The 27,903-nt window shown below is 33.8% G+C and overlaps 7 protein-coding genes across 8 annotated transcripts; 4 read left to right on the top strand and 3 right to left on the bottom strand.

Annotated features, from left to right (window-relative positions):
• The first annotated feature begins 335 nt into the window (after nt 1-335).
• On the top strand, nt 336-1,403 carry LOC101216378 (putative F-box protein At5g60060). The gene has a single exon (XM_004134953.1). It carries the CDS (start codon nt 336-338, stop codon nt 1,401-1,403), a length of 1,068 nt encoding a protein of 355 aa, XP_004135001.1.
• A 672-nt stretch (nt 1,404-2,075) lies between these two features.
• LOC105436035 lies at nt 2,076-2,696 on the bottom strand. Its single transcript, XM_011660201.1, has one exon. The coding sequence runs from the start codon at nt 2,694-2,696 to the stop codon at nt 2,076-2,078; it is 621 nt and encodes a 206-aa protein (XP_011658503.1).
• Nucleotides 2,697-6,385: 3,689 nt separating this feature from the next.
• On the top strand, nt 6,386-9,186 carry LOC101216622 (G2/mitotic-specific cyclin-2). Its single transcript, XM_011659769.2, has 10 exons — nt 6,386-6,657; nt 6,736-6,880; nt 6,974-7,030; nt 7,122-7,173; nt 7,270-7,425; nt 7,518-7,649; nt 7,734-8,045; nt 8,130-8,228; nt 8,456-8,637; nt 8,726-9,186. Exons 1-10 carry the CDS (start codon nt 6,600-6,602, stop codon nt 8,868-8,870), a joined length of 1,338 nt encoding a protein of 445 aa, XP_011658071.1. The 5' UTR covers nt 6,386-6,599; the 3' UTR covers nt 8,871-9,186.
• Nucleotides 9,187-9,952: 766 nt separating this feature from the next.
• On the bottom strand, nt 9,953-13,016 carry LOC101214370 (serine acetyltransferase 2). The gene is made up of 10 exons (XM_004134780.3): nt 12,539-13,016; nt 12,128-12,325; nt 11,926-11,985; nt 11,634-11,729; nt 11,530-11,554; nt 11,099-11,193; nt 10,751-10,917; nt 10,555-10,628; nt 10,414-10,476; nt 9,953-10,285 (listed from the first exon to the last, which is right to left on the bottom strand). Exons 1-10 carry the CDS (start codon nt 12,794-12,796, stop codon nt 10,251-10,253), a joined length of 1,071 nt encoding a protein of 356 aa, XP_004134828.2. The 5' UTR covers nt 12,797-13,016; the 3' UTR covers nt 9,953-10,250.
• Nucleotides 13,017-16,827: 3,811 nt separating this feature from the next.
• Nucleotides 16,828-20,607, top strand: LOC101214612 (isocitrate dehydrogenase [NAD] regulatory subunit 1, mitochondrial). The gene is made up of 4 exons (XM_004134781.3): nt 16,828-17,619; nt 18,633-18,872; nt 19,575-19,653; nt 20,084-20,607. The coding sequence occupies exons 1-4, from the start codon at nt 17,068-17,070 to the stop codon at nt 20,356-20,358; spliced, it is 1,146 nt and encodes a 381-aa protein (XP_004134829.1). The 5' UTR covers nt 16,828-17,067; the 3' UTR covers nt 20,359-20,607.
• A 1,593-nt stretch (nt 20,608-22,200) lies between these two features.
• Nucleotides 22,201-24,938, top strand: LOC101214852 (probable acyl-activating enzyme 2). 2 transcript variants are annotated; one of them, XM_004134782.3, is made up of 2 exons: nt 22,201-22,800; nt 23,283-24,938. In XM_004134782.3, the coding sequence occupies exons 1-2, from the start codon at nt 22,480-22,482 to the stop codon at nt 24,726-24,728; spliced, it is 1,767 nt and encodes a 588-aa protein (XP_004134830.2). In that variant the 5' UTR covers nt 22,201-22,479; the 3' UTR covers nt 24,729-24,938. The 2 variants fall into 2 exon arrangements, with proteins under 2 accessions (XP_004134830.2, XP_031743600.1); XM_031887740.1 differs by lacking the exon at nt 22,201-22,800 and adding an exon at nt 22,807-23,094.
• Nucleotides 24,887-26,791, bottom strand: LOC101216853 (probable inactive chitinase-like protein LaCIC). Its single transcript, XM_004134955.3, has 3 exons — nt 26,317-26,791; nt 26,081-26,231; nt 24,887-25,380 (listed from the first exon to the last, which is right to left on the bottom strand). Exons 1-3 carry the CDS (start codon nt 26,768-26,770, stop codon nt 25,011-25,013), a joined length of 975 nt encoding a protein of 324 aa, XP_004135003.3. The 5' UTR covers nt 26,771-26,791; the 3' UTR covers nt 24,887-25,010.
• Between the last annotated feature and the right edge of the window lie 1,112 nt (nt 26,792-27,903).

Raw genomic sequence — 27,903 nt, 5'->3', positions numbered from 1 at the left:
AATAAATATTAAATTACTCCATATATCTATAATAACAATTACTGTTATTATTTACTTATAGATTTTAGATTTGCAATAATTCTATTAATTTTCAAATAAAATGCATCAATGATTTTTTAAAATAAAACTGGAATACATAACATCTAAATCTACATTTTGTAATTAAAAAATTATTGTTTAATGTAATTTTCTTTCAGATAATTTTATTGATATATTATGTAATCTTTTTCGGAATAGGATTCCTTTGTTTTATTTTCTATATATTAATGAAATTTGAAACGATTTTTTGGTATAGATTTTTTTATTTTTTTAAAAAAAGAATTGAGAGTAAAATGATGCGTGTTTTCATACGTTGTTCTGCTTGCTCTCGTTCTACAACCATTTGGAGTTTATGGTATCATCGTCTTCATCTCTGTGATGGAACCGCTTCAATTACTGCAACAACGAAATCTCCGGTACCCTGGTCCGATCTACCTTCTGAACTTTGGGAGCTCATCGGAAATCGGCTTGAAACCGAGATTGACATCATCCGATTCCGAAGTGTTTGTACTTTATGGCGACAAGAAGTTTCTCTTCCTTTTTTCTACTACGATTATTCCTCTATTTTCACACCCCACCGTAAGACAATCTTTCATCTCATTCCCATCCGTCGTCGTCGAACTTACTTCAGTAGCAGCAGCAATAAGCAGAGTAAGTTGCATTTTACGAAACTGTTTTCAAGTCGGTTGATGTACGACAACGAAGCCCGTGGGAAAGAATCGGAACTAAACTTGCTCAATTTTCGAATCAACAAAGTAGCTGAATCTTATACGATTAAATACATTCCTAGAATCCGTAAGATCATAGTTTCTCCTAATTTTCCCGGTATTATTACGCTGGTTTGCCCAGGCGGAAAATTAGGATTTACAAAACAGGAAGGTAATGATGCATGGCTGAACATAACCTTTATTGGTGAAAACTATTACGAGGATTTAATCGAACACAAGAAGAAGATTTATGCAATTACTCGATTGGGAGAGATTTTCAAGATCATTGATTCGAGTATGGAACTGATAAAATTACGTGTTCCGCCGTGTGGTAATGGAACACCGTGTGGTAATGGGGATCAGAAACATCTGGTGGAGTGCGGCGGGGAGATTTATGTGGTGAATCGATTGGTGGATTATAGTTTACGAGTGATTAATTTTGAAGTTTATAGGTTGGATGAAGAAGAGAGAAGATGGGTTTATGTGGATAATTTGGGGAATTATTCGTTTGTTTTGAGGAAAGATTGTTCATTCTGTGTTGATGAAGGAGTTAAAAGGAATTGTATTTACTTTAATAGGATTCAAGATTGGCGGGGGACTTCCTCTATTGATGCTCTATTTGATCTTAAAGATAGAAAGTTTATCAAATTGGTATAATTTATTATTCAATTATAGACCATTCATACAATGTATTCAATGTTGCTGATTTGAAACCACGCCGGACGACTTCAAACTTGCCAACTGATGCACTCTGGGACGGGTCCATTCTTAGGGGATGGTTTTGTTCAAATTATTAGTTCATTTAGAATTTATTGATTTGATAATATATATATATAGTATTGTTTTAGTAAGACATCTTATACCATTTTTTCATTCATAGGTAGAAGTAAATATCTAATTATGATTTCCTATTATATTGGTTAAGTACATGCCTAATTATTGCCCATCTAATATATATCTGTATTCAAATCATATATTGATTCAATTTGTTATTCAAGATTTCGTTGTAAACATTCCAAGATCGAGAAACAATTAACAAATATATATTGTTCGAGTCAAATCAAATCTGACCACTTTAGTTTCTTTGTAGTGTGTACATAATCAAACTATACAAATTTCCTTATTATTCTAACTGTGTACTAAAATATTTCATCAATGCAAGATTTAATCCCTTGAAATAATTATCAATTATCATAAAGGAAAAAGAACCTACAAAATCTTGAATAACATATAACAAAAACCATTTATTATTCAGATCATGGAAGGTGAGAATGAAGAAATTAGAGGGGAAATTATTGAAAAAAAATCATACAAACCCTCTGAGATCAATTATTTGTCATCCTCCTCCTCATTCTCTGGTGCAGGCTCATTGAGATCAAAAGGAAACTCATCCTTGTTACCCTCTTGCGCTTCCGGGTCGTTCAGATCAATTCCAATACCCCTACCCGACGGTAGAGACGACAACCTCGCCCTGCCTTCGACATTCCCACCGCTACTACCTTCGCCTTGACCATGTTGCCGCCTTAACGTCTCTTGTTGCAGCATCTCCTCCCAAATTTTTGGTGGCGGGAATGCCCCACGATAGTCCCGTTCCGGGTGGGATCGCAAGTGCCCAAACACCGCCTTCCACGACCCAAAAATCTTGCCACACGTGGCACATTTGGGATCGGTGGAGGGTGGGTCGATCAATTCCCCCTTCTTCTTCCCTTTCTGCCCACTCCCACTACTCGACCCTCCTCCATGATCTTCCCCTCGACCTCTCTTCCTCCCATAAGACTCCTGTGGAGATAAAGTCAACGTAATATCAATACTACTCCTTACAGGAGCCGAAGACGAAACTGCGACGTCGTCCTCATGAGTATCGGCGATGGCCTTAGAAGGAGTATCACCACCATCACCTCCATTGCTGGAACCGGACGGTGAGCTTTTCTCATGGTCGTCCTTCTCCATCAAATTGGCAACAAGGGGGGAATTAAGAGAGTTTCATGAGTATACATTTACATGGAAGTGAAGAAAAAAAAAAGTTTAGTTATATAATATTGAATTATGGGCAGTTATTTTCCATTGACCGAGGAGTTTCCATACATGTCTTTCCATTTCGAAGAGGTGCAACTTTTTGTTAGTCTCATGAACCAACTTTACGTAGATACATGCATGCAAACTGCAGATTCCACCGATTCATTTTTTTTCACTCATTGCCGACCCGACCGGCAAGCAACCACTCAGTTAGATCACCCGCCAGTTCTTTTAATTCCTCCGGTCAAGCAATTTTTGGTGTAAGTAAACTCTATGGTTTGATATTCTGTGAAAAAGAGGAATTTGAACTTAACCTTTGCTTAAACATGTTAAATATTTCTTGTTTATATGCCCCTGCAATATATATATAAATGTCTAACACATGTGTGTTTGTGGTTATATAAAAAAAGTCCATGCCAGTCTAATGTTGAGATTATCAACTAGTTATACGTTTGTGAAGTTAATGTTTAAAATTATTAGAGTGAGATTTCAATTTATACCCAACAAATTATCTAAATTGTCGATTATCTATAGATCTCTAGAAGAAAAAATTAAATCTTATTAAGACTTTTGTTTATATAGACATGCATCTTAACTAAATGAGCTATGCTTGTGGACATTAGAGTGAGTCTTTCTAGCTCTCAATTTTTTTTTCATTGTTAATATATATGCATATATAATTGTTCAATCGATTTTTTATAGCTATCTTTTGGACTTAAAAAATAAAAATAAATTGTAACTCTATTTTGAAGAATATGAGAGCGTATCATAAATGCAAAAACCAGCCATAACAGAAGAATTGGTTACAAACTTACAATTATACTTTTTAACTTTCAATTTGAACAATTATACCGATGTATTTTGTCAACCGTCGTAATTAACTCATATTTTTCGTAGGTAGTTTATATATAATTTTTTCTTAATTAATTTTAACATTAATAACATCTCAACCCACAAGAGTGGGTGTTTGGGCTTCTATTTGAAAGTAGATGGAGTGTGTTATGTTTTAGGGCTTTCATCCAATTATAATAGTTGATTTTTTCAATCATTACTTGTAATTAACTATAATATTTCTTAAACTATATGTTACAACACTTGCTATTATTTATTACACTATTTATTGTTTTCTATTTATACTAAAATATTTTATACCAATCACAATATTATATCACATTAAATATATGAATAGTTGCAAATTTAGCAATTAGATTTAAAATAATTAACTATATAGTAACATTTTAAAAAATTTACAAATATAGCAAGTTTTGTCAAGTTCTATCAATGTTGGTCTATCACTTATAGATCCATACGAGTTTATCAGCGATACAAGTCTATCCGCGATAGTTTTGCTATATTTGCAATTTTTTTTAAAACGTTGTTATATTCTTAAATATTATTGCTAAAATGACCATTAAATATAATTACCATAAATATATAATGACTAATTTAATGTGCATAAAAGCCTACCTGTATTGTTTTGTTTCTAATCAGTGGATTGAATTTTGAGCTGAGTTTAATTGATCTCATACTAGTAATAAGCATAACCTTCCATAACTAAAATAATTTTTTAAAATTTTTCTAAATTTTAGAGACACCAGGGAAGGGCCACGTTAGATTAAACTTAAAAAACAAAAACGAAAATTTATTTTTATAATCAAAATTAATAAAATATTGAAGTTATGTTTTATATATATATAATAAAACTTCCTTGCACGAAATAGACAAATATTAAATTAATAAATAATTTAGTAATGTGTAGTAAATACTGTTAAAAATTGAGTGGTTTTATAAAATTTAGGAGGACTTAAAATGTGAACTATGTATTTGGGTGAAACAACTAGAAGACTTATATTCAAAGCAAATAGCATGTTGTAAAAATATTTGAAAGTAACCAAAGAATAGTTTGTATTACTTTTTAGTACAAAAATAATAATCATCCTTAGAAAATCATGATGTGAATTTGAATGAAATTAAACTCTAATGGAAGGTGGGAGTGAGTGAGTGAGTGAGGAGGAGCCAAGGAGGCCTCTTTCTGAGAGCCATTGGCATCATATGATTCAAAAAGGAAAGGCAATGGCACGTTGGAGGCACCCCTTTTACTGGGGACAACCTGGCAATTCAATATCACCACACCACACCACACCACGCTCTTCTCTTACTATTATATTATATTGTTCTTTTAGGGGCGCCATTTGCACTTTTGGTTCAAAATTATATACATATAATATTTTCACAACTTTCTTCTATCAATAATGCCTTCATTCCAATATATTTCAATTATTAACATCCTAACTGTTTCAATTGTTATTTATTTTGTACCACCCAGTCAAAATTTGAATCTTAAACAAAAATTTAAAAATTCATCTTTTGTTTTTTAAATTTAGTTAATAATCTCAATTTCTTGATCAAAATTAGTTAATCATATCATATCTTTGGCTCTTGCTAAAATTTGAATTTCTACAATGATGAAAAATAAGCCCTAACCATCATAGACTAATCTATAAGTCAAACAATGATAATAACAATTGCCATCCACAATTAAGTAAAAACCAAAATTACCTTTAAAAAAGAAAGAAAAGAAAAGAAACAAAGACTTCGAGAAAGAAAAAACAAAGTAAGTAATTACACCAAGAAATCCAATAGTTATTTCTTTTTAAAAAAACCCAATAAATACAAATCGTATTATTATTTCTCTTCTCCAAAGGTAAAATACAAAAACTTTATGGCAAATAAACAGAGAAAAGAAACATATTTTCCCCACGCGCGGCTGCGCAAGCGCGTGAATAAGCCCCAATGAGTAGCAAATTATTTCAATATTCTATTTATAATATAAAAAACTTTATATAACTTTTTTCTTTTTTCTTCTGTGGTGTAACATTCCATAACAAATTCACGTCAAGTTGAATTTTAATTCTAGTTCAAATCTAATATATATTATCTATTAGATGAAATGTTTGAATTTCTATATCTCTTGTTAATTAAAAGAATAGATAAAAGACAAATAAGAATAATGTAAAGTTTTTATTAAAATATCATTTTTATTTAAATACACGAAAACTTATTCACTTTTAGTTCCAATTTTAGATTATACACTACTAATAAATTTGAAATATACGCACTACTATTAGTTACATTTTAGTATTTTTACTTTAAATTTTAAAAATATAGTTGCATGTATCTAAAATCATTATTATTATTTACGTAATTTCGATAGCACACAAAATAAACAAAATTGTACAAACTTCAAACTACATGAAAAAAATAATTTTTTTTAATTTTGTACCTACAAGTTTTAACAAATAATAATAAAAAAAAAAGATTGACGAAATTGAAATTTAAATAAAAAGTTTAGAAAGTAAATAAAAATAAAAAGGTTAAGATTAAAAAAGAAAGCAGTGTGAAATGGAGAAGGAAGCAATGATTTAATTTGAAATGAGAAGTGGTAAAATGAAAAGGGGATGTGCTTATGAAAACAGGTCAGGTGACCGTTGTTCTTCGGACAAACCCGAGAGGGAAAGTCTTCTCTTTTTCACATCTTACTCAAATCCAACGGTCACATTTCACTAGCCGTTGCTTTTGAAAAAAATAAAATTATACTCTGCTCTCTAATTAATATACCTTTTCTGGACAAATACCCTCTCCCATTAAAACCTCTTTCTTCTTCTTCTTCTTCTTCTTCTTCCTTCACTCTCTTCTCATCTGGGTCCTCTTAGATGCTTCTTTTTGCCCTACTACCCCTCCTCTCCTCCTTTTGACAAATTTCAATCTTGGTTTTTTGGCTCTCTCTCTCTCTCTCTCTCTCTCTCTCTCTCTCTTGTTTTCTCTTCACCGGAATTAATGGCGTTTTCCGATGAGAATAATTCCAACTTTATTAAACCCACTTCTTTTCTTCCAGGTTTGCATTAACATTCACGAGTTTTTACCTTTGTATTTCGATTTACAGTTTCTGATTTGAAAATTGTGCTTTTTTTAGGAGGAGGGTTGGAGAAGAGTGGGAGGGCTTTTGGGCAGGAGATTAGTAGGGTTAATAGTAATCGGAGAGCTCTTAATGCTATTAATCAGAATTCTGTGGTGAATCAAGCTTACCCTTGTGTTGTTAACAAGAGAGGATTCTCAGGGTATTTGACAATTTTGAGTTTCTTCCAATTTTGTTTTTGAATTTGATGAGAAATTTCATGGATGTTGAAATGTGGCCCTGTTTCTGACTTTAGAAAGCAAGAGATTTGCGAGAAGAAGCAGGTTGATCCGTTCCATAGACCCATTACAAGGTGGGGAATTTTTTATTACATTTATGAATCTTTAAAAGGAAAAGGCAAATGGGTTTGTTTTAAAATTTGAAAATGTTGTGTTTCCTTTTAGGAAATTTGCTGCTCAAATTGCTAGTAGTCAACAGCTTCATCATCATCCTCAGGTAAGGATTCTGCTCTGCTCTTGTTCAAGGAATATGTTATTCTCAGAACCACTCGCCTTTTGATAATGGATCTTCGGGATTTGTTCACTTGGGCAGGAAAATAATAAGCCTAACTCTATTCTTACAAACTCAAATGCATTTGGACATTCCATATTTGTAGACGAGGACTGCAAAACACTAGAAAATGACCATCCAGTCCCTATGTTCTTGGAGAAATCAGAACCATCATTGTCTCAGGAAGCAAGCCAAATGGTAATAAAAACCCAATCCCCCAACAGAACTTAGCTATCCTATTACCACAAAAAAAATTCCCTATAAATTCATACATGATTTTTCTCCAACAGGAGGAGGTTGAAATGGAGGATATAGCAGAGGAGGAAGATCCAGTAATCGACATTGACATTATTGATTCCAATAACCCGCTTGCCGTTGTTGAGTACGTGGACGATCTCTACGCTCACTACAGAAAAATTGAGGTAAATATCTCTATTCTCTTCGCTTATTTTATAGTATGATCCCTTTACCTTTCTTTACAGCCTTTTTAATTGTGTTTGGTGCAGAATTCAAGCTGTGTTCCCCCAAATTACATGACCAAACAAGTTGACATTAATGAGAAGATGAGAGCTATTCTAATTGATTGGCTTATAGAGGTGCATGACAAGTTTGATCTCATGGGAGAAACATTGTTTCTCACAGTGAATCTCATAGACAGATTTTTGGCACAAAAAAGCGTAGTGAGAAAGAAGCTTCAGCTTGTTGGTTTGGTTTCTATGCTGTTAGCTTGCAAATATGAAGAAGTTTCTGTTCCTGTTGTGGGTGATTTGATTCTTATTTCTGATAAAGCTTACTCTAGAAAAGAAGTTCTTGAAATGGTACTTCCTCCTCCATTATTACTCTTAGTCAATTGAATCTTTCTGTGTGAAAACTTACCGAATTCTTCTTGTGTGTTCTTGTAGGAGACTGTAATGCTCAACTGTTTGCAGTTTAACATGTCAGTTCCCACACCCTTTGTTTTCCTCCAAAGGTTCCTTAAAGCTGCTCAATCTGACAAAAAGGTAAAGATTCCCCTTTTTTCTTTAAATGACAATTTTAAATCAGAATGGAGCCATAAACTTTCATGAAGGACAAAAGTTGCGCTCAACTTTTTCTATAAATCAAAATTCTGATAACTTTAAAGGCAATTTGAACTTAAATCTAAGATTAACTAAAAGAACCAAACGGTCAATTACCAGCTTCCTGTTCCTGTTTGTTCTTGAACTAAAGTAAGTTAATGCTGCAACAGCTTCAGCTAATGGCATTCTTCTTGATCGAACTCTCGCTCGTCGAGTATGAAATGCTGAGGTTCCCACCCTCTCTGCTAGCAGCAGCGGCAATTTACACAGCTCAATGTACTCTCACCAGAATCGATGGTGGTTGGAGCCGAACCTGCGAGTGGCATTCCAGCTACTCAGAAGATCAGCTCCTGTATGATTTAGTCTCATTTTCATGTCTCAATTTCTTGTTCTATTCGTTCTCAAACATTTAATGGAGGTGTTGCCCATGAATTTTGCAGAGCATGCTCGAGACTAATGGTGGGGTTCCATCAAAATGCGGCGACCGGGAAGCTCACCGGCGTCCATAGGAAGTACTGTACATCAAAATTTAACTACACGGCAAAATGTGAACCTGCACATTTTCTTTTGCAGACTCAGCAATAGCCACGGAGAACAGAACATGTAGAATGTTCTTACTAACAACATTACATGAATGTTCAAAAATTGGGCGATGATGGGTTGGGGATGAGATCGATTGGTTGGCCGATCGAAGGGTGAATACGGTGGCAAGATGACAGAACAACAATATAATGGAAGAACAACCAGATCGGTTGATCGATGTTGGGCCATTCATTACTTGTTCTCTTAATTGTATGTTCATTTTATGTTTCATTCAACAGCAATGAGATGACAAAAAACCATATATAATTTCATTTGACAAAGAATAATATTGGCCCTTTTTGGCTACAATTTCCTTCCATCTCCTTCGGACCTTTGCTCCCAGCATTTTTTTTCTTTCTCTATTTATTTATTTATTTTTGTGATCATGAATTCAGGTATTGAATAATTTTTTAGTTAACAATGAAGTTTTTTATGAACACATTTGAAGTAAATAATAATCATATCAAAGCCCTTGAGGTATTTGTGAATTTAGTACAATAAGCAACACCCCAACGCATTTGAGTTCTAGTGTCATTCCTCCCTCTCCTTACATACATTTACCACTGCTGCTTGAAGATATCGTCACTACCCGGAAAATCTGCCCTTGCAACAAAATTCATCTCTGTTTACTTGCACATGTTCAAGTGAGACCAACCCAGGGATTCAAATTTCAAGAACTGCCCATCGCCAAAAAAATAACAATGGAATCTTGGAACCTGGTTATGCTTTGATTCCCTATGGTAACGTAACACATTGGTGAGGATGCTCTACACTTCGATGACAGCAACGGCTTTTACAATTCTCTCTGGTCAGAAAGTTGGTGGGTGCAGCCATATGTGGAGCCAAAATTCATCCAGGAAGGAGAGATAACGGTTCAGCTTAAAAAGATACACTACACTAATCCAAGCGAGTGGGATTCGCCATCGTAAAACAATTAGGCCTTTGCCTGGAGTTGAGAAATTGGTTTTCACTTTTCATGAAGGATTGCCAAGCAAGACATGCTTGATAGATCTTCAATATGTTACTCAATCATACAAACCAATAAGCAAACTAGCAGAGTAGTGTGAATTTGCAAAGAAGAGAACTGTGGGGCAATTGTAAGTACTTTTATACATTACTTAAAAAGGAATAGATTATTTATACAAAAATATTCATCAAACTTTTCAGAACATAATCCTCTCAGATCTCCTACAACTATAATTCACCTTATTACCTAACGACTGTAATTCATCTTATTACCTAACAAGTCAATACTAATCTAAAAGAAAAGGCTTCGTAATAATAACACGTGTACTTCAGTTTTTTTTTTAACAAAAATACCACGTGAACTTCATCTTTCAGATACAAACCGTTGCCTACTGAAACAAGAACAGAAGCACACCCTCAGAGCCGACTATCCTTGCTTTCGGGGCACTGACCTGCAGAAAACCAAGACCACAGATAAAAAATGAGACTTTTAAATTGGCACATGGTTTGTATTGTGTAAACTTATCATAATATTCCAAATCCAGAATGAATTGATTGATAATGATTATAGGGAGCTAACCGGTGGCTTTAGCATCTCTACAAGTACTACCAGCAACATGTTCAAAAAAGTCTTTGGTAGCATCTGCATGACAAAAGAGCATGAGTTAAAACGTAAAAGCTGAAGATATTGAATGTTTTTTTCGAGAAAATCTAAATATACCATGCTTCATTGTCAATGAGGGATCCTGCTCTGCAACATACCCAATCACCTTGGCCGGGATTCCAGCAACCATACTATGAACAAACACAAAAATTAAAAAAGAAAAAAAAAAAAAAGATTCATCATGGTTGTGGTTCAAATATATTACATCCACAAGAAGTTGACATAGAAAAAGAATATGCTTTAAAATTTAAACCTGTGAGGAGGGACATCTTTTAACACAAGGGAACCAGCAGCCACCACTGCCCCCTTGCCGATTTTAATGTTTCCAAGTATGGTAGTAGAGGCTCCAATTAGTGCACCATCACCCACTTTTGGATGACGGTCGCCAACTTCTTTCCCAGTGCCCCCCAAAGTTACACCCTAAGAAAGTTGAACCCATAAACAGCTGATTCAGTTGAAGGTCAGACAGCAATACTGCACTAACTATGGTCTATAGGCCATGGGGCAAGAGGGTCATGGAGAGTTTAAGACAATATTTTCAAGAAGACCTAAATGGAAAAGAGGACAGTTTAGTGGCAACAAGACAAGATAAAGAACTTACATGCATCAATGAAACTCTGTTACCCACAACAGCAGTTTCACCAATAACAACGCCTGTTGCATGATCCAAGAGAATTCCATCTCCAATTTTTGCAGCTGAAAAAAAAAAGAAAAAAATGTTCATGTTTTGAACAGGAAATCAATAGTATGATTTTTTTAGAGTAATACTGAACCCAGCAGTCAACTGTTTAGAAAGAGACATCTACAATACTGTCAACACATAAACCTTTAACAATTCATAGGCTGAGTCATTTTTTGCTTCTTAGCTAAAATTTTATAATCTCGTAAGATGACAAAACTGAGGCGTTTTCTCACGGCCTCATTCAATATTATTTTATTCCAGAGGAAAGTACCCCACTGATTTAATTAACAAAGCATCACTCTTGTTCTATCTGTCAAACTAAGAGGGCTCGTGATTGAGGATTAACTAACCAGGATGGATGTCAACACCAAAAACCTGCAAAGAAAAACGTACTAATTAAGTAAAAGTAACTCAGAAGGCAACACAGACAAGCCATGCAGAAGTATCAATCTACCTCGCTAATTCGACTTTGTAGTGCTAAGGCCAACACAATACGTCCTCGATTCCACAAAGTATGTGCAACTCTATGTACCTGAAGGGAATGGTAGCCCTGCAAAGAGCAGATTTCTAGTATCAGTTCACTGATAAAAAAAACTGGTTTAAACAAAAGTGTTTAGAGTTGTAACAACAAGCAAACAAAGATTTTTACTCTACCAAAAATATATCTTAAGGAAGTACGTAACAACAAGGACGGTGAACAGCTCTGTGAACCAAACTAAGCCGCTTGATTTGAAAATATCAATTACCTTAGGATATAGAAGCGCTGAACTGTAAGACAAACAAGCAGGATCCCGGTTTTTAAAGGCCTGCCAAAGAAAGTTGGCTAAGAGGTTTCAGATTGGTAAAATACACTAAAGTTTGTGTTCGAATACACCAACTCTTACTCCAATACCAAAGTTTAATTATATCTACAACACTCTCAATACGTAGATCTTTAATGGATTTTACCTGCAGATCTAGGCGAATGGAATGTTGAATACTTCTATCATGCATCATAACATCACAAAATATATCCATCAACTGAGTAGCTAAGAGAGTGGGATTCTGAAGCCGATTAGCAAGAACAAAACTCAATGCTTGCTCCAAACAATCGTGTGACAAGATACTGGCATACAAGAAGCTGCTTAAAATTGGCTCCTTTTCTGCCTGTACAAAATTTCGTCACTCAAATGAATTCTGATTCCACCACAGAAATTAAACAAAAAATAAATTACTCAACCCCCAATAACGTAAGCTTTTTCATGATTCAAAACAATGAAATTAAAACCCACCTCAAAACAGGCCTAACAAAAAAGCTCAACGCAGTATTTAAAAAAAAAAAAAACAGAAAAAGGGTGTTTAGAAAGAAAACGCAATTACCTCCAACTTAGCCTCCTCTCTGACGGCATCCCAAATTGGGTCACCCAAATCAGAAACAACGGCGGTGAGTGAGGCGGAGGGCTTGGAAGATCCCATAGCATAAACAGGAAAGACCCTTTCGATACCAAATTTCATAGAATCCGCAGAGAAAAAAGCGGGAGTGTCAGCGCCATGTTCTTGCTCCCCTCGACGGGAAACACAATCAGTGAGTTGATTGGAGAGGGAAGCGGGCCAGTTGTGATCGCTCAGGCAAGCCATGGAGAAGGGCGAGTGAAGGGGGCAAATCGAAGGAAGTGTCAGAACATAGAAAAGGAGAAAAAATGGAAACGGGTGTGTGGAACTGGTGGCGCTGAGTGGCAGGGGAAAAACTTTGCGCCCATGCGGCGTTGTGATCGAGCTCCTCGTTTATTGCTATTGCGGAAAGTGAATATAAATGTTCCTCCTCTTATCGCTTCGTTTCATCTCCACACCTTTTTTTTTTTCTTTTCTCAAATATATCATCATCATCATCATCATCATTTTGTTAATTCAACTCTACTTCTCTAAATCTTCATTTTAATCTTAAATGGTAAGTTTAAGTAAGTTATAATTTAATTCTTTCTATACTTTGATAAAATTAGTTCATTCAACTATTTATTATAACTTTATAAAGTTATTAGAACTAAATTCTAATTATAATTTTTTTCTATTTATAGATATCAAATTTAACAATAACCTAAGTTTTTATCTTTTAAAAAACTGAAATTTAGTCTCTTATATTATTTTTTTTACTTTTCCAATAAAATTTATTCTTTAGTTGTATGTCAATTAAGAATATTAAAACATATATTTTTTTCCTTGCATAAAAATTAACAAACGTTATTATTTAACTAAATTTGAAAATAAATTTTACTAAATTTAAAATTTATTGAAAATAAAATAACCAAATTTAGACTATTGAAAATACTATTATTATTTTTTTCTTTTTGAGAAATGAAAATACCTTAATTATTAGAGATATTATTGTGAAATATGATTTTTTTAACCTTTTCTTAATCTCTTTAGTTAATATACAAGTTTAAAATTTTTTAAAAATTCTAAAATTTTCTTGAAATTTCAAATTTTTGTCTACTATGCCTTTTATATATATGTATATGTATATATAAATTGTGTCTAATGTGTTTTTTTTTCTTTAGAAACAATATATTTTTTATTTATTAAACAAATGATAAAATTTTCAATTAAAACTAAAATTAAATATTGTATGGATTATAACATAATTAGTGATTGTGTAAATTTTTCGAAATATAGGATTGGCCAGTAATACTTTCGACTTTAAATTAAAAATTTACGAAAAAAAAGAAATTAAAATTGAAAATTTTGTTTGTGAGAACCAATTAGATTCTTTGTAATGTTGACTAATTGTTCACAAGAATAAAAAGATTGATGAACTTTTGACATCTTTTACTAAGAATCGAGGATTACCAACAACATATTCTAAAATGATAGGGTTCGAGTTTCACATTTTTTTTGCTTTTTTACAAATCAAAATATTTTAGCTAACTATGAATATGTTACAACAACAAGTCAACAGAAGCATAGTAATAGATATACTCTTTTTTGTTTATTTCATGATATACGGATGTGATACTATACGATAAAGAAAGATAAACAAACAAAAGAAACGTATATATCTAAAATCTACGTTATATTTTAATTTTTTTTATTACTTTGACTTATAGAATTCGTTGCTTTTATATTCCCACGAACGCGATATACACATATAACTATCTAACAACGTTTTATTCATTTTTTTTTTCTTAAATGATTGATCTATCTAATCTTGCAAAGCATTTGAATCGATCCCATTGGTGTTGTGAATAAGTTATTTTGTAAAATTTTTTAAAACATCATGGTTAAAAGAATTGCATTCTTAATAAAGAAGAATACAACCTTTTAAAAGTTGTAAGAATTAACGATATAATCGTTAATTAATCGATAAGAAGAAAAAAATAATATGTTTAATTTTTGTTGCTTTCTAGCAACAAAGAGACATATTTGACACTTCATTGCTATTATATTAAGAATATGGTACCACAAATTGACACTTTATTTTTAACGATTTTAGTTTAAGTTTCTCATGAAGAACTCATATAGGAAACAAAAGTAAATAAATAAAAAATGTTAAGTTTGCCCTTTAAATTTTATAAACTCTAATAATTGAAAGTTGAATGTGACCAAATTGATGGCTAGAAACATCTCAATCCATTGCTTTTTCTTTCTTCTTTTGAGATTATTTTGGTGTCACAGTGACCACTCATTTCTTTTTCTTTTTTTATGTAGAGAGGATGAGAAACAATTGTATGCAAAATCTAACTTTGCCTTCCTCCAAAAATAATACATATATATTATTCTAAATATATGTGGCGTTCTCGTCGGTTTAGGGTCGACCTTATCTCTATTTGGTTAGTTTTTAAGATTCGTTTGGATTGATTAGAGAAAAACTATTTTTTTAAAAAAATTAATTTTGTTTAATTATTTTTACAACGTAATAGTTTAAATTGAACGGTAAAGATGTTTCAAAAGGGTTATTTGATTCTTCGAATTGTTGTGGTCTAAAATAACTTGTTTCAAAATTTAAACTAAATACACAATTAATTATTTATTTCTAAGTGTTTTTTTTTTGTCAATTTTATTCAATATTTTCAGAGAAGATAAAATATTGTGTTCGAACGTGACAAAACAAGTTAGTTTGTTTACAAATACAACAATAATTGCTTTTTTATATAGCAAACGGTTAAACGGGTTATGTTATTTTATAAATTTATTGTACTTATGGGAGTCTAAGCTTCATTTTTTTTAATATTTCAAGTTTCGTTTGGCCCGCCAACTTACTTCTTAAATTTTTGTATACAATTCGATTTTGATAATAAATACTATTAATCATGCATGGTTATCGATTAACTCTGCTTTTTATATTTAGTGTCTACCGAGAAATTCAGTTTTTTACATTTGTTAAGTAACTTTATCTTATTTTCTAAATCTACTTTTCACAATTGTGGAGAAACTCAAATTTACAATTCTACACTCCAAACACAAACTTACTAACTTCAATATATTAATCTATACTTATTAGTTATATCTAGTGATCAAACTCTTGTAAATTATATATTGCACACTGGTCACTCAACCAACCAATTAAAATATTTCTTAAACGGTTTGAAATTAAAAATGAATGAGTATGAATTTCATCCACCTAATCACAAAAAATATTATTTCATCTTCTTAAAACAATAATTTATACTAAACCTTCAACAACTAGTGTGCCACTTTCTCTTTTTCAATGAGTATGATTTCAACCCGTAAATATATACTTAAAACGATTTTTAAACATAACAAAATGAATTAAATTCTTTTTAAACTTGTAATAAGATTCAAGACTCTATCAATATAGATACCGAGTGTTCGTCAATGTCTATCACTGATCGAATATAAAATTTTGTTATATTTTATAAATAGTTCCAATTTATTGATTCATACTCGCTTTCCTTAAACCATACCAGTTCAAAATTGGAATAAATTCGGGTGAAAACGAGTAGTTAAGGATAAAATTAGACCTAACTAGATGGGTCCAAAAGTAAAAACTGAAAGAAATAATTATTGGGCCGGACAAAAAGTTAGGCCCAGTAGTTTTAATGGGATGGGTAGGAATTATTGTGCCCAACCAAACTCTAGATCCAATAGTCCAAGGGATGGGTGGTGACACCACATTTCTACGTAGCTCACTTAAATCATACTATATGGCAAAAGAAATTACTTTTTATTACAAAAAAGAAAAGAGTTATAATTTTATTTTCATGTTATAAGCTACGGGCTACTAGCGAGTGGCGACACCATATCCAAATATTACTTTCGGTAAATATATAATCGTGTACCATAGATTGTGAAATATATTAGATATCAGTACTTTTTTAAAATATGGATAGAAATATAGATTTAACGTGGATGAATATTTTTAAAAAAGATATTTAAATTAAAATAGTTAAATAATATTTCATTTTTCTCAAAAGAATTTTAAATGGTTCAAGTTATAATTATATTTAAAAAAGGGTTTCCGATAAAAAAAACATTTTAAAGAAAAAGAAAACGAAATTGACAAACACAATTTAATCACTAAAGGAATAAATGAGAAAATAAATCCTAAATTATAGCGTTGAGCTAAAAAAGAAAAATAAAAGAAAATTATCCGCTGCAGTAGATGCAGTTGTAATCAAAGATATGGTTCGACCAACACCGACATTTAGCACACAACGATTGGAGAGGAATATGAGTTTCACGTAAATGTAATGAAATTGATCGCACTGGATAAGAGCTCTCCGTTTCCTTGCTTTTCTTTCCGCTGTCTAACGCTGAATTTTATTTTCTCTCCTTAGACTTTACCAACTCCGGCGACTCCCTAATGATCGATCTCAATTGTTAGACGTGAACCGCCGTTACACCACCGGAACCCTAACCAGCCAGCTCTAGCTCCCAAAGACCCTTTTCCAGCGATGGCTCGAAGATCCTTACCGATCCTCAAGCAGCTTCTCTCTAAATCCTCCTCTTCCGAGAATCCTGCGCTTTTGTCCTCATGTTTCAAATCCTCAATCGACGCTCAAAGTCGATCCGTCACTTACATGCCCCGACCTGGAGATGGTGCACCCCGAGCCGTTACCTTGATTCCCGGAGATGGAATTGGCCCCTTGGTTACTGGCGCCGTGGAGCAAGTCATGGATGCGATGCACGCTCCTGTGTATTTCGAGAAGTTTGAGATTCATGGGGATATGAAGAAGGTGCCTCAAGAAGTAATTGACTCGATTAAGAAAAACAAAGTGTGTTTGAAGGGAGGATTGGTGACACCTGTTGGTGGTGGTGTGAGTTCGTTGAATGTGCAATTGAGGAAAGAGCTTGATCTTTATGCGTCGCTTGTGAATTGTTTTAATCTTCCTGGGCTTCCTACCAGGCATGAGAATGTTGATATTGTTGTGATTAGGGAGAATACAGAGGGTGAGTACTCTGGGTTGGAGCACGAGGTCGTTCCTGGCGTCGTGGAAAGTCTTAAGGTACTACTTTCCTTACACGCCCTGCTTTTTATTTCAGTTCGATCCATGGGGTTTTCTCTTAATTGAGTTAACATGTTGACTATTGGAAGCTCCTGTAGTCCTTTTTTTCGTTCTGTTTTTCATGAATGATGCCTGTGATTCTATCAATATATATACGTTTCAGGTGCATGTTTGGACGATGATTTACTGTAGATTGTAAGCTTACGATTTAGATTTGCGTTATCTTTACCCAACTTTTCTTCATTCTTTGAATTTGTTACAGTACATATATGGGAAATGCGAAGGGCTCTCATTGCTTTGTAATCATGTTTCATAACGTGGCAAGTATTGGTTAACGAGCATGATGTGGTTATTTTAAGTGACTGCGCTTGTTTATGCCTGTCCGATAAGAGTTTCAGATTTCTGTTTACAGAAAGTATGCTCCTTCAGTGCAGTTTCTCCTGTGTTGTTGTCGCCCTCCTTGAAAACACATTCATATTCTTGGCTAAATTTCAAAACAGAAACATCTTTTTTAAACTATGGTTTTTGGTTTTACGTTTTGGATTAGGTTATAATTTTTTTTTTTAACATCAGTAAAAAAAAAGCCAAAAGCATAGTTAGGTTGATGTAGTTCTTATAAGCTTATTTTCTTAAACAAAAAAAAGGCCAGGACGTTGATGTTTAGGACAGTCTTTAGGTTTGGCTATCTACATTTCTGAAAACTCAGAGTTTGTGGAGATTGGTAGATACCATGCAATTCTCAGGGTTTTCTTTTTTCCTCCTTACAAGAGTTCCTTTAAAATGGTCCTGAGCGGTTTTTGTGAGTTCTGAGAAGAGTAGTTATGTTAGACCCCTCTCTGCTGTAGGCATCTCACTTTTATGATTTAACTAGTTATAAGTATATTTTTCGTACCAATACTGTGGCTTAGTATTTCAATAGGATAAGGTGTTTTAGAATTTTAACCTTCAACACATGATAAGGTTTTCTCTCCTTTTCCTAGTATCTTTGTCTCTCATACTCACTCTTTTGCCAGGTGATTACAAAGTTTTGTTCTGAGCGCATTGCTAAATATGCTTTTGAGTATGCTTACCTGAACAACAGAAAGAAAGTTACAGCTGTGCACAAAGCAAATATCATGAAGCTTGCAGATGGTCTGTTTCTAGAATCTTGTCGAGAGGTTGCCACAAAGTATCCTGGAATAAAGTACAATGAAGTTATTGTCGACAACTGCTGCATGCAACTTGTATCAAAGCCTGAGCAATTTGATGTTATGGTATGCACTTATACAATCAATTGACATATGAAGGTCTTAATACATGCCTCTGTGTGAGACTTTCATCCTATGAATCCAATTTTTAAAATTGGAGGATTGAGATATGCCTTAGGGAATTTGGAAGAATGAACCCCATACAAACAATCAGTTTTTTTTTTGTTTGCTTATATCTAGGATTAGAACCAAAAGTAACTGATGTCAAATTTGAGCACTCTATGATGTATTTCCTAAACTCAGTCATGTTGCAGCATCCACTGAGATTGATCTATGTTACAGATTGCTGAGGTCTTTCTAGGAAGTTAGAGGTGTCCTTTGCACGTGCTCAACAGGATCTTCCATCTTTTCTATTATTTTCTCTTCTTTTTAAATTTAGATCATTTTAGTGCATGTCCTTTTGGCCATTCGACCCTTTGGTTAAATATTCTTTGCATATAAGTAGTGAGTTTCTTCTTCTTCTCGGGGGGGGGGGGGGGGGGGGGGGGGGTAAAGAGAACTTCTAAATCTTTATATTTTTATATTAGTTATCTTAAATAACTGAGGTAGGGGTGGAAATCGAAATAATTTCCCCTCTATTTGTACTCTGTCTGTGGGTTACAAATTTCACTTGGTTGATAGCGATACATCCTTTCAAAGAAAAATTACATTTTGAATATTTCATATGTGAAAGTAGATATCTGATTATGACTGGATATTCTTTTTCAGGTGACACCCAATCTTTATGGAAATCTTGTAGCAAACACAGCTGCTGGTATTGCCGGTGGAACAGGGGTTATGCCGGGAGGTATGCTCAAATATTTCAGATTCAAAGAATATGTTTTAACATTTCAATCCCAGCCAGTGACAGCATGTAGCATCTTAAAGCACCAACTAACAAATTTTTGAGTCGGACTTGCCTTTACTTTTAACATCTTGTTTGTCGACAAATTTAGTAAGATGGACGGAGGGGAAAATTGTTTTATTTCCTTGATGCGTAATTGGGAATGTTATCAAGGCAATAATTTGAAATTTATGAAGTGTAGAACCACATGTCTTGAAAATTAACTATATGGAGAATGCTACGGCTGTAAGCAATTAGTGCACAACGTTAAGCTCAAATTGTTGAAATTCCTTTTCCCCGAGCTCGGAGTCACTAACTTTTTGTTCATATGAGTTAATAAATAAACTGTTGCTGGATTGTTTCTCAAGGTCTAACCGAAGTTCCCTTTACTCAGGCAATGTTGGTGCTGATCACGCTGTTTTTGAGCAAGGAGCTTCAGCAGGAAATGTGGGGAATGAAAGGCTTGTGGAACAAAAGAAAGCAAACCCTGTGGCGCTGCTCTTATCATCCGCCATGATGCTTAGACATCTTCAGTTTCCTTCTTTTGCTGATCGATTGGAAACAGCAGTCAAGAAGGTGATATTTGAAGGCAAGTACCGAACCAAGGACCTCGGTGGACAGAGCACGACACAGGAGGTCATTGATGCAGTCATAGCTTCTTTAGATTGAGATCAACTAAGGGAGAATAACTTATCCCACCATTCATAAACAGTTTTTCTTACGATTTTTGGGTGGGTCAAAGTTCCACCAAATTTGCCTTTGTCTTTGAATTATATTTATATTTTTTGTTCTAAGTTTTCCCAAGATGCCAGAGTTGGGAATGCGTTTCTTGTTTCAATAATCTCAATTCAAGACAACAAATTTGTGCTGTATTAGATTTGCAAAAATCTGAAGAAAGCAATTTTTACTTCACTTGTATTTGGTTGTTTCTCCTTTCATCATCAATCATCATATAACAAAAAATTGAGGTTTATGGTGATTGACATCCTCTGAGTTCAGATTTTTCTGTTTTTTTCTTTTACATTTGGGTAATGATATCTGAAGATTATATATAATATGAAATCAAAGGGGTCCATTATCTATTTATTTGGACACAAATGTTACACTTATGTTGGTTAAATCGTAAAAATCAAACTATCAGTCAGATCTAAAAAAGAAAACTTCATATTCGACCCTAATTAGGTTGCATCAATTTGGATTTTAAACTATTAATTTCTTCCAATTGCTTAATTTTCGTTAATTCACTCGCTAATCAACAAGTTTTGTACATAGACACTAAATAATTTTGCTAAAATTCAGATCTCAATAAAAAAAATGTTATAATGAAGTTTTCTCTAAACATTTTATGAATTTCATATTCTTGGTTGTAATAAATGTTTAGTTCTAACAACCTTTTTTAAACAATACTTAGAACATGAATTTGCTAAAGAGATAGAATTGGAAAACTTTTTAAATTAAAAGTTTAAAGATAAAATAGTAAAAAAATGAATGATCAAATATCTTGAATATAAAGAGGGTATAAACAACCGTTTCTTTCCCATTTCTATACTCTCAATCCAAACGATTTCATCCAAAAACACGTCACAAATCAATATCAATGAGTGAAATATTTTTTTAGAAGGATTAATATGAACACAACTTAATTTACTTATAGATTGATCATTAATTTGAGGTTAGAGGCTTGATTACATTCCACACAACATTAATTCAATATCTTATATATATATATATATATATAAATCTCCATGAATCATCGTAAAAAATATGTACAATATAAAGTTACAATACCTTTAGTTCGATTCGATTTTAATTATTTTTCCTATAAAAAATCAATTTTATGAAATATAAATCACAATGTCCAATTTTATACTAAAAATCAAATCAAACCCATCACCATATTTTGTTTTTTTGGTCTTTTAAGTTCATTTCTTATCCGAAAAATTAAAATATAATTATTTTGATATCAAATCTATATATGAGCTGTTTTTAAATTCAAATTACTTGGTCTTGAATCTTGATCAACCCTCTCTATATTTAAACTTTAGATTAATTAATCTAAAAACATTCACATGTAAATGTTAATGGTCAACTTTACAAAAAAAAGATACCGACAAAATATCAACTTCATAGGTAAATTTGATGGATCAAAACATCTAAATTATAAGTATTTCATTTTTTCACATTTTGTATGCTTTAATCAAATATAACAAATATATTTATACATTTGACTAATTTACATATAAATTTAAGACAATCGTGTAAGGAAATTTAAAATTACAACTCATCAAAACAAGACTAATCTAAGCATAATTAAACTAATTGAGATGAATACAATCGATGAAGAGGGAAAAGATTAAATTACCTTTTTTAGTCCTAAATACATTTGAGTTTGTGTGTTTTAAAAGTATAAAGTAAAAAAAAAGTAGATTATGAGGTGGAATGTTGAGGTTGATCCATTACGTAATGACTGATGTGCTAAAGTTTTTGGTTTAACGATGAAATGAACGAAAAAGGCAATGATAGTGAGTTTTATCCAAAGATGGATAAAGTAAAGAAAAGTAGATTTGATCCAAATATATTTCTCATACTCAGAAGGATCATATTTTGAAAGTGCCCATGTGCTTCAATCTACCGCCATCCCAATACCCATTTCTCAAATTGGCTGTTTCGTCTCTTCTCAAGAACCCAGATGAAGATTCTCTAAAATCCCATTGGAAAACTTCGCACGGATCAAAGAAAAACCCAAAAGGGGAGTTGTAGATTTCTTTCAACTTCTTCACAATCGCAACAATGAATCGGTTTCTTCACAACCACTTGTTCCGTTCAGTTGTGAGCTTGAACAGAGCGCTTTGGACTTGGAATTTCCCTTCGAACCGTCGTGGTTTCTCTGATTTGCCTGAATCTTGGAAATCGATGACGGGTTTGGTTCGATGCCCTGCAAACGATGTTCCTCTGTCTCCGATAAGCTTTTTGGAACGAACGGCTAAAGCTTACAGAGACACAACTTCGATTGTGTACGGTTCTATGTCGTTTACTTGGGAAGAAACCTATAATCGGTGTCTCAAATTGGCTTCTGCGATGACCCAGCTTGGGATTTCCTCTGGTCAAGTGGTGAGTTGCTCTAATTTGCATTGTTGATGTAGTGATTCAGTTGGGTTTCTTCACATTTTGTTTGGTGTTTTTGATTGTCATATTCTGATTCAATATGTATGTTGGTTGATTGTTGCAGAATGGATTAATGTTTTTTTTTTTTTGAGTAGATACTGAATAGTGGGTAGGAATTGAAATCAACATTCTCCTGGATTTTGTGGCCAAATTCAAAGATTGTTCTATGCTAATTTTTGGGTTTAAATAGTGGTGGATGAGCTTGAGCTACTGGGACCATTTAAGATGTTATTAGAGCAGGTGGGCAATAGATGGTGTTAGATGATATAATATTAATTTTTTTTTTACATATCAGCTTTAAGTTTTTTTTTATCAATAAGTTATGTGAGAAATAGTAATTCAGTTTTCTTTAATGGTATGCTCTTTGATTCTGTTGTGGCTATGAGATTTCTTGCTGGAAATTGCAAGTTTGAACTTGTGTTGAACAGGTTGCAACTCTGGCTCCTAATGTCCCTGCCATGTATGAGCTCCACTTTGCTGTTCCCATGGCTGGTGCTGTTCTTTGTACTTTGAATAGTCGCCACGATTCATCTATGGTGTCAGTCTTGCTGAGACATTCAGAAGCTAAGATCATTTTTGTAGATCATCAGTTGTTTGAAGTTGCTTGCGAGGCAATCCGGCTACTTGAACAAGGAGATTCAGAACCACCTAAACTAGTTTTGATTCTTGATTCTGAGCATGGTTCATCTCCAGCTTCGATATCTTCTAATGTTTATGAATATGAAAGTCTGATTGCATCTGGGAGTTGTGAATTTGAGGTCCGAAGACCGAAAAGCGAATGGGATCCAATTAGTATAAACTACACTTCTGGCACTACATCTATGCCTAAAGGGGTTGTATATAGTCATAGAGGTGCCTATCTCAATTCCTTGGCAACAGTTCTGCTCGGTGGAATGGGATCGATGCCGGTTTACCTTTGGACTTGTCCTATGTTTCATTGCAATGGATGGTGCCTTACTTGGGGAGTTGCAGCTCAAGGTGGTACAAATCTTTGTCTCAGAAAAGTCTCACCTAAGGCAATATTTGAGAAAATAGCTTTGCACAATGCCACACACATGGCTGCTGCACCCACTGTCTTGAACATGATTGCGAACTCTCCCGTGAGTGATCGCAGGCTACTTCCAAACAAGGTGGATGTCTTGACAGGCGGTTCGCCACCTCCGCCACAGGTACTTGCTGAGATGGAAGAGATGGGATTCCGAATCTGTCACTTGTATGGTCTAACTGAGACATATGGTCCTGGGACATATTGCACATGGAAGCCAATGTGGGATGATCTTCCTTCTGATGAAAAATCAAGGATTCGAGCTCGTCAAGGCATCCATCATGTTGGTCTGCAGGAGGTGGATGTAAGAGATCCCAAGACGATGGCTAGCGTTCCGACTGATGGGAAAACAATGGGAGAGATAATGTTTAGAGGGAATACTGTGATGAGTGGATACTTCAAAAACCAAAAAGCAACAGAGGAAGCTTTCATGGGAGGGTGGTTTCACAGTGGAGATGCTGCAGTGAAACACCCTGATCATTATATCGAAGTAAAGGATCGCCTGAAGGACGTCATCATCTCAGGTGGGGAGAATATAAGCACAGTCGAGGTCGAAACTATTTTGTTCAGTCATCCATCAGTTCTAGAGGCTGCCGTTGTAGCCCGCCCTGATGATCATTGGGGAGAGACACCTTGTGCATTTGTTGTATTGAAGGAAGGATGCAACACCGTCACTGCCCAACAACTTATCGATTACTGTCGAGATCGTTTGCCGCATTACATGGCGCCTCGAACGATAGTATTTCAAGATTTGCCAAAGACTTCAACAGGAAAGGTTCAAAAGTTCATATTGAGGGAAAGAGCTAAGGCTATGGGAAGCCTTTCTTGAACTAATTTGGAGAAAAGAGATTCCAAATTATCTATTACACAGTACAAACCAATTATGATTGTTTAGACTAAACTATTGAGAGTTACTTTGTGATAATAGTTCTTGTTCAAATATAGAAATCAAACACACACACACACACATAAATAGGCATGCCTTTATTAAGGTGAGAAAAACAACAATTTATTCCAAAGTTACGGACATTACATCACATATTTCTGCGATCATACTTTGATGTTATGGTTTTTCTCACATATATCTCTGCTAATACTTTGTTATCAAGGTTTAAGCAAAAGACCTTTGATGGTAGCAGTCCAAGTTGTCTCCATAGCTAACACCTAACATGTCACAGTACCTTTTGTAAAATTCAATTCTACCGTTCACTGCATCATTATAACCACCTCCACATTCGACTCCACCATTAATGATGTTGGTAATGACACCGTAACCAGGGTATCTTCCCGAATCTCTATCGGAGTCTGATGGCTGCCATCGACCGGTAATAACATCGTGAGATGATGGTTTGTTTCCTTGTGGTGTCATCCAAAACCAAATGGCTGTCTTGAATGCTACCTCTGCATCAGTGGCTACCAAATCTGGATTGTTTAGTAAATCCAACCCCAAAGCTCGACCAGCTTGTCCGTAGTTGTAATTGCTAATAATTAAATCAAAGCAACATAAAGATATTAATAATCTAACTATAGTTATCAATTATTTCAACCTATGAGTTTCTTTTGTTTTATCCTAATCCACTTCCTTACCAATATATTTAAAAACTAAACTGTATTATGAGTAAAAAATTGATTAATATTTTTCATCATTACTGTTTTTTTTAAAAAATAATAGAAAAACAAAATATCAACTTCATTTTCTATTTGAAGTTTGATGAAAAATGAAAAATTTTATTTTTTGAAAAATAAAAAACCACCAAAATTAAAAACAAAAAAACAAAAAAAACAAAAATGATTTTGATTTTTGAAAATTAAACCTATGAAAACCGTTCCGTCTCTAAATACCGTTATACACTTCCTACCAATATTTTTAAAAGTCATATCGAGGTTTTAGAAATTTCAATTTCACAATTCAAAATTATTTTCATATCACTAAAACTTTAAAATTACAATGACTCAATGAGCTATGTTCTATAAAAAAAAGCTACCCTGTTTCACATAAGGTTGGATTAATAATGACTCTACCCAACCTACACCAAGAAAATGAACCCATTAAGCTAAAACCTATCTATACAGACATGAAGCAAATAAAGTATAGTTTAGTTTATTGTACCATCAACCAAATGAAGACTATTGAAAATACTTTTTTTTAAAAAAGGAAGGAATATGAAATATAAGAATTACTAAGAGATTTGCATAGGTCCACGTCCGTAATATTGTTGGTTAGGAGCGCAAGGCCAGTCCCAGCTAGGTGAGCAGTAACTACTCCGATCTATTTGTCTTGCGAAACAATATCCCCATGCATATGGACCATCGGGTGCGGTTTCCCATCCTCCTATACAATAAACCATAAACTTTTAATTACACTTATTATTAACAAGTGAGCTTTACAAGAAAAGCAAAACCCCTAAACTAATAACCTGTAGTTTCCTTAGAGGTTTGGCCGAAGAAAGCCGCCAGCTCCCTTTTACGAGTGGACTCATCTCCCGTTGTAGCAAAGCCATTAAAGGATTGAGCAGCATTAAGAAAAGCACGGTAGTTATAGATTCCATTGTTTTGACAGTCTGGTTCATTTCTATGCTTAAACATTTGGTTGAAAGTGTCCTCGCTGATTAGCCCACCAATGTAGCCTCCACCACCACCACGGATAGGAGTCGGGTTTGAACGACGACGACATTGGCTTTGGCAGCCCTCCGCACAGTAGGCTTTGACGGTGCCGCACCACCCATATTGGCTGCAACACAGCCCGTTGGGGCAAACAGCGCCCCCGGCCTGCCACCCGCATTGCTCAGCAGACCCTCCAAACAATAACAAAGCAAAATTAGATAAGAAAATGATTGCATAAACATTATTCTTCATTCTTTTAAGCTCCATCGATCTTGTATGGAAAATGAAAACTTCCCATCATTTATATAACAAAGCTTTGGCATAAATTTTCCACAATAAAATCATATCATATTCCCCATTGTTATAGATATTTATGTGGTGGGTGCTGTGAGATCATTTACCTAAATTGTTGCGCCATTCACCACAATATATTAATATTAAGTTAAATTACAGATTTTAATTTCTCACACTAAGTTTAGTTTAGGTTAAAAACCCTTTTTAATATATTACATTTTAAATCGTTCATCTGTCCAAATTAATTAACCATCGAAATCGATTTTACAATGTGATGATTATTAGCACAAAAGTAAATTAATGAATCTACATCCAATGGATTCTTATAAGACAGTCACCTATATTGGTTTTGTTTGGATTTCTAGCACTATAAGATAGATACACATATTATAGTCAAAGTCATCCACCAAATTGAGCTAACACCTCATCAAAAAAAAGGAAAAAGATATCAATCCAACCCTATCATATATATTAATAAACAAAGTTTTTAGGAACTAAGATATTTTCTCTTATTCAAATTATATATATATATATATATTGTCCTCGTAATGCACTTGATGTCCATTTTAGATATTTTCAAGCCTTTCAAAAGTACTTTGGGTGTGGGTGTATGCTCATTATTTAACTAAGTTCTTGTTCTTGCATATATAATAAGAAAATTCAAAATTTATTTTTATGATCATTAAATATATCATATTGTGTTAGGTCCAAAATGTGACCAATATGCATTAGTGGTATATAAGAACTCAAACACACATTTGTACAACGTATAGATATGGTTTTATCCATATAATTTTTTAAGAACGTAATATTAAAAAACTAAAAGAAGAAAACGCAAGGATCCCTTGGAAAACGTAGCCCCTAACACGCTTCACGCATCCCTTGTTGAACGAAAACCAGATCAAAACTCACTTTCACTCCTCTTCTTCCCTTGCCTTTTGTGACCAATTAGGTCTTTGACGTTTTTTGGGATGTGGTGGAAATTTGCAGAGGACCCACTTGCAGAGTACGACCAAGATAAATTTGTTGTGAACTCATTAGACTCTTCCCTCATCTGGGTTTGATCCTTTTGTTCTCTTCCTTTTTTGTTTTCTGATGAACAAGTG

This window comes from Cucumis sativus, chromosome 6, assembly GCF_000004075.3.
Source record: "Cucumis sativus cultivar 9930 chromosome 6, Cucumber_9930_V3, whole genome shotgun sequence".
Classification (NCBI taxonomy): Eukaryota; Viridiplantae; Streptophyta; class Magnoliopsida; order Cucurbitales; family Cucurbitaceae; genus Cucumis; species Cucumis sativus.
This window is presented reverse-complemented; position numbering and strand designations above follow the sequence as displayed.

Bases quoted from the DNA above. Each gene is read 5' to 3' on its own strand.
- LOC101216378 (XM_004134953.1), top strand. From the start codon at position 336: ATGCGTGTTTTCATACGTTGTTCTGCTTGCTCTCGTTCTACAACCATT.
- LOC105436035 (XM_011660201.1), bottom strand. From the start codon at position 2,696: ATGGAGAAGGACGACCATGAGAAAAGCTCACCGTCCGGTTCCAGCAAT.
- LOC101216622 (XM_011659769.2), top strand. From the start codon at position 6,600: ATGGCGTTTTCCGATGAGAATAATTCCAACTTTATTAAACCCACTTCT. The intron at 7,031-7,121 runs GTGGGGAATTTT...GTTTCCTTTTAG, and splicing joins TTCCATAGACCCATTACAAG to GAAATTTGCTGCTCAAATTG. The intron at 7,174-7,269 runs GTAAGGATTCTG...TCACTTGGGCAG, and splicing joins AGCTTCATCATCATCCTCAG to GAAAATAATAAGCCTAACTC.
- LOC101214370 (XM_004134780.3), bottom strand. From the start codon at position 12,796: ATGGCTTGCCTGAGCGATCACAACTGGCCCGCTTCCCTCTCCAATCAA. The intron at 11,986-12,127 runs GTAAAATCCATT...TTTCTTTGGCAG, and splicing joins CCATTCGCCTAGATCTGCAG to GCCTTTAAAAACCGGGATCC. The intron at 10,629-10,750 runs GTTTAAATTTTA...GTTTGTTCATAG, and splicing joins AAAGATGTCCCTCCTCACAG to TATGGTTGCTGGAATCCCGG.
- LOC101214612 (XM_004134781.3), top strand. From the start codon at position 17,068: ATGGCTCGAAGATCCTTACCGATCCTCAAGCAGCTTCTCTCTAAATCC. The intron at 17,620-18,632 runs GTACTACTTTCC...CTCTTTTGCCAG, and splicing joins GCGTCGTGGAAAGTCTTAAG to GTGATTACAAAGTTTTGTTC. The intron at 18,873-19,574 runs GTATGCACTTAT...ATTCTTTTTCAG, and splicing joins CTGAGCAATTTGATGTTATG to GTGACACCCAATCTTTATGG.
- LOC101214852 (XM_004134782.3), top strand. From the start codon at position 22,480: ATGAATCGGTTTCTTCACAACCACTTGTTCCGTTCAGTTGTGAGCTTG. The intron at 22,801-23,282 runs GTGAGTTGCTCT...TGTGTTGAACAG, and splicing joins GGATTTCCTCTGGTCAAGTG to GTTGCAACTCTGGCTCCTAA.
- LOC101216853 (XM_004134955.3), bottom strand. From the start codon at position 26,770: ATGGAGCTTAAAAGAATGAAGAATAATGTTTATGCAATCATTTTCTTA. The intron at 26,232-26,316 runs GTTATTAGTTTA...TTTATTGTATAG, and splicing joins AACCTCTAAGGAAACTACAG to GAGGATGGGAAACCGCACCC. The intron at 25,381-26,080 runs GTAATTCTTATA...TTTAATTATTAG, and splicing joins GGACCTATGCAAATCTCTTA to CAATTACAACTACGGACAAG.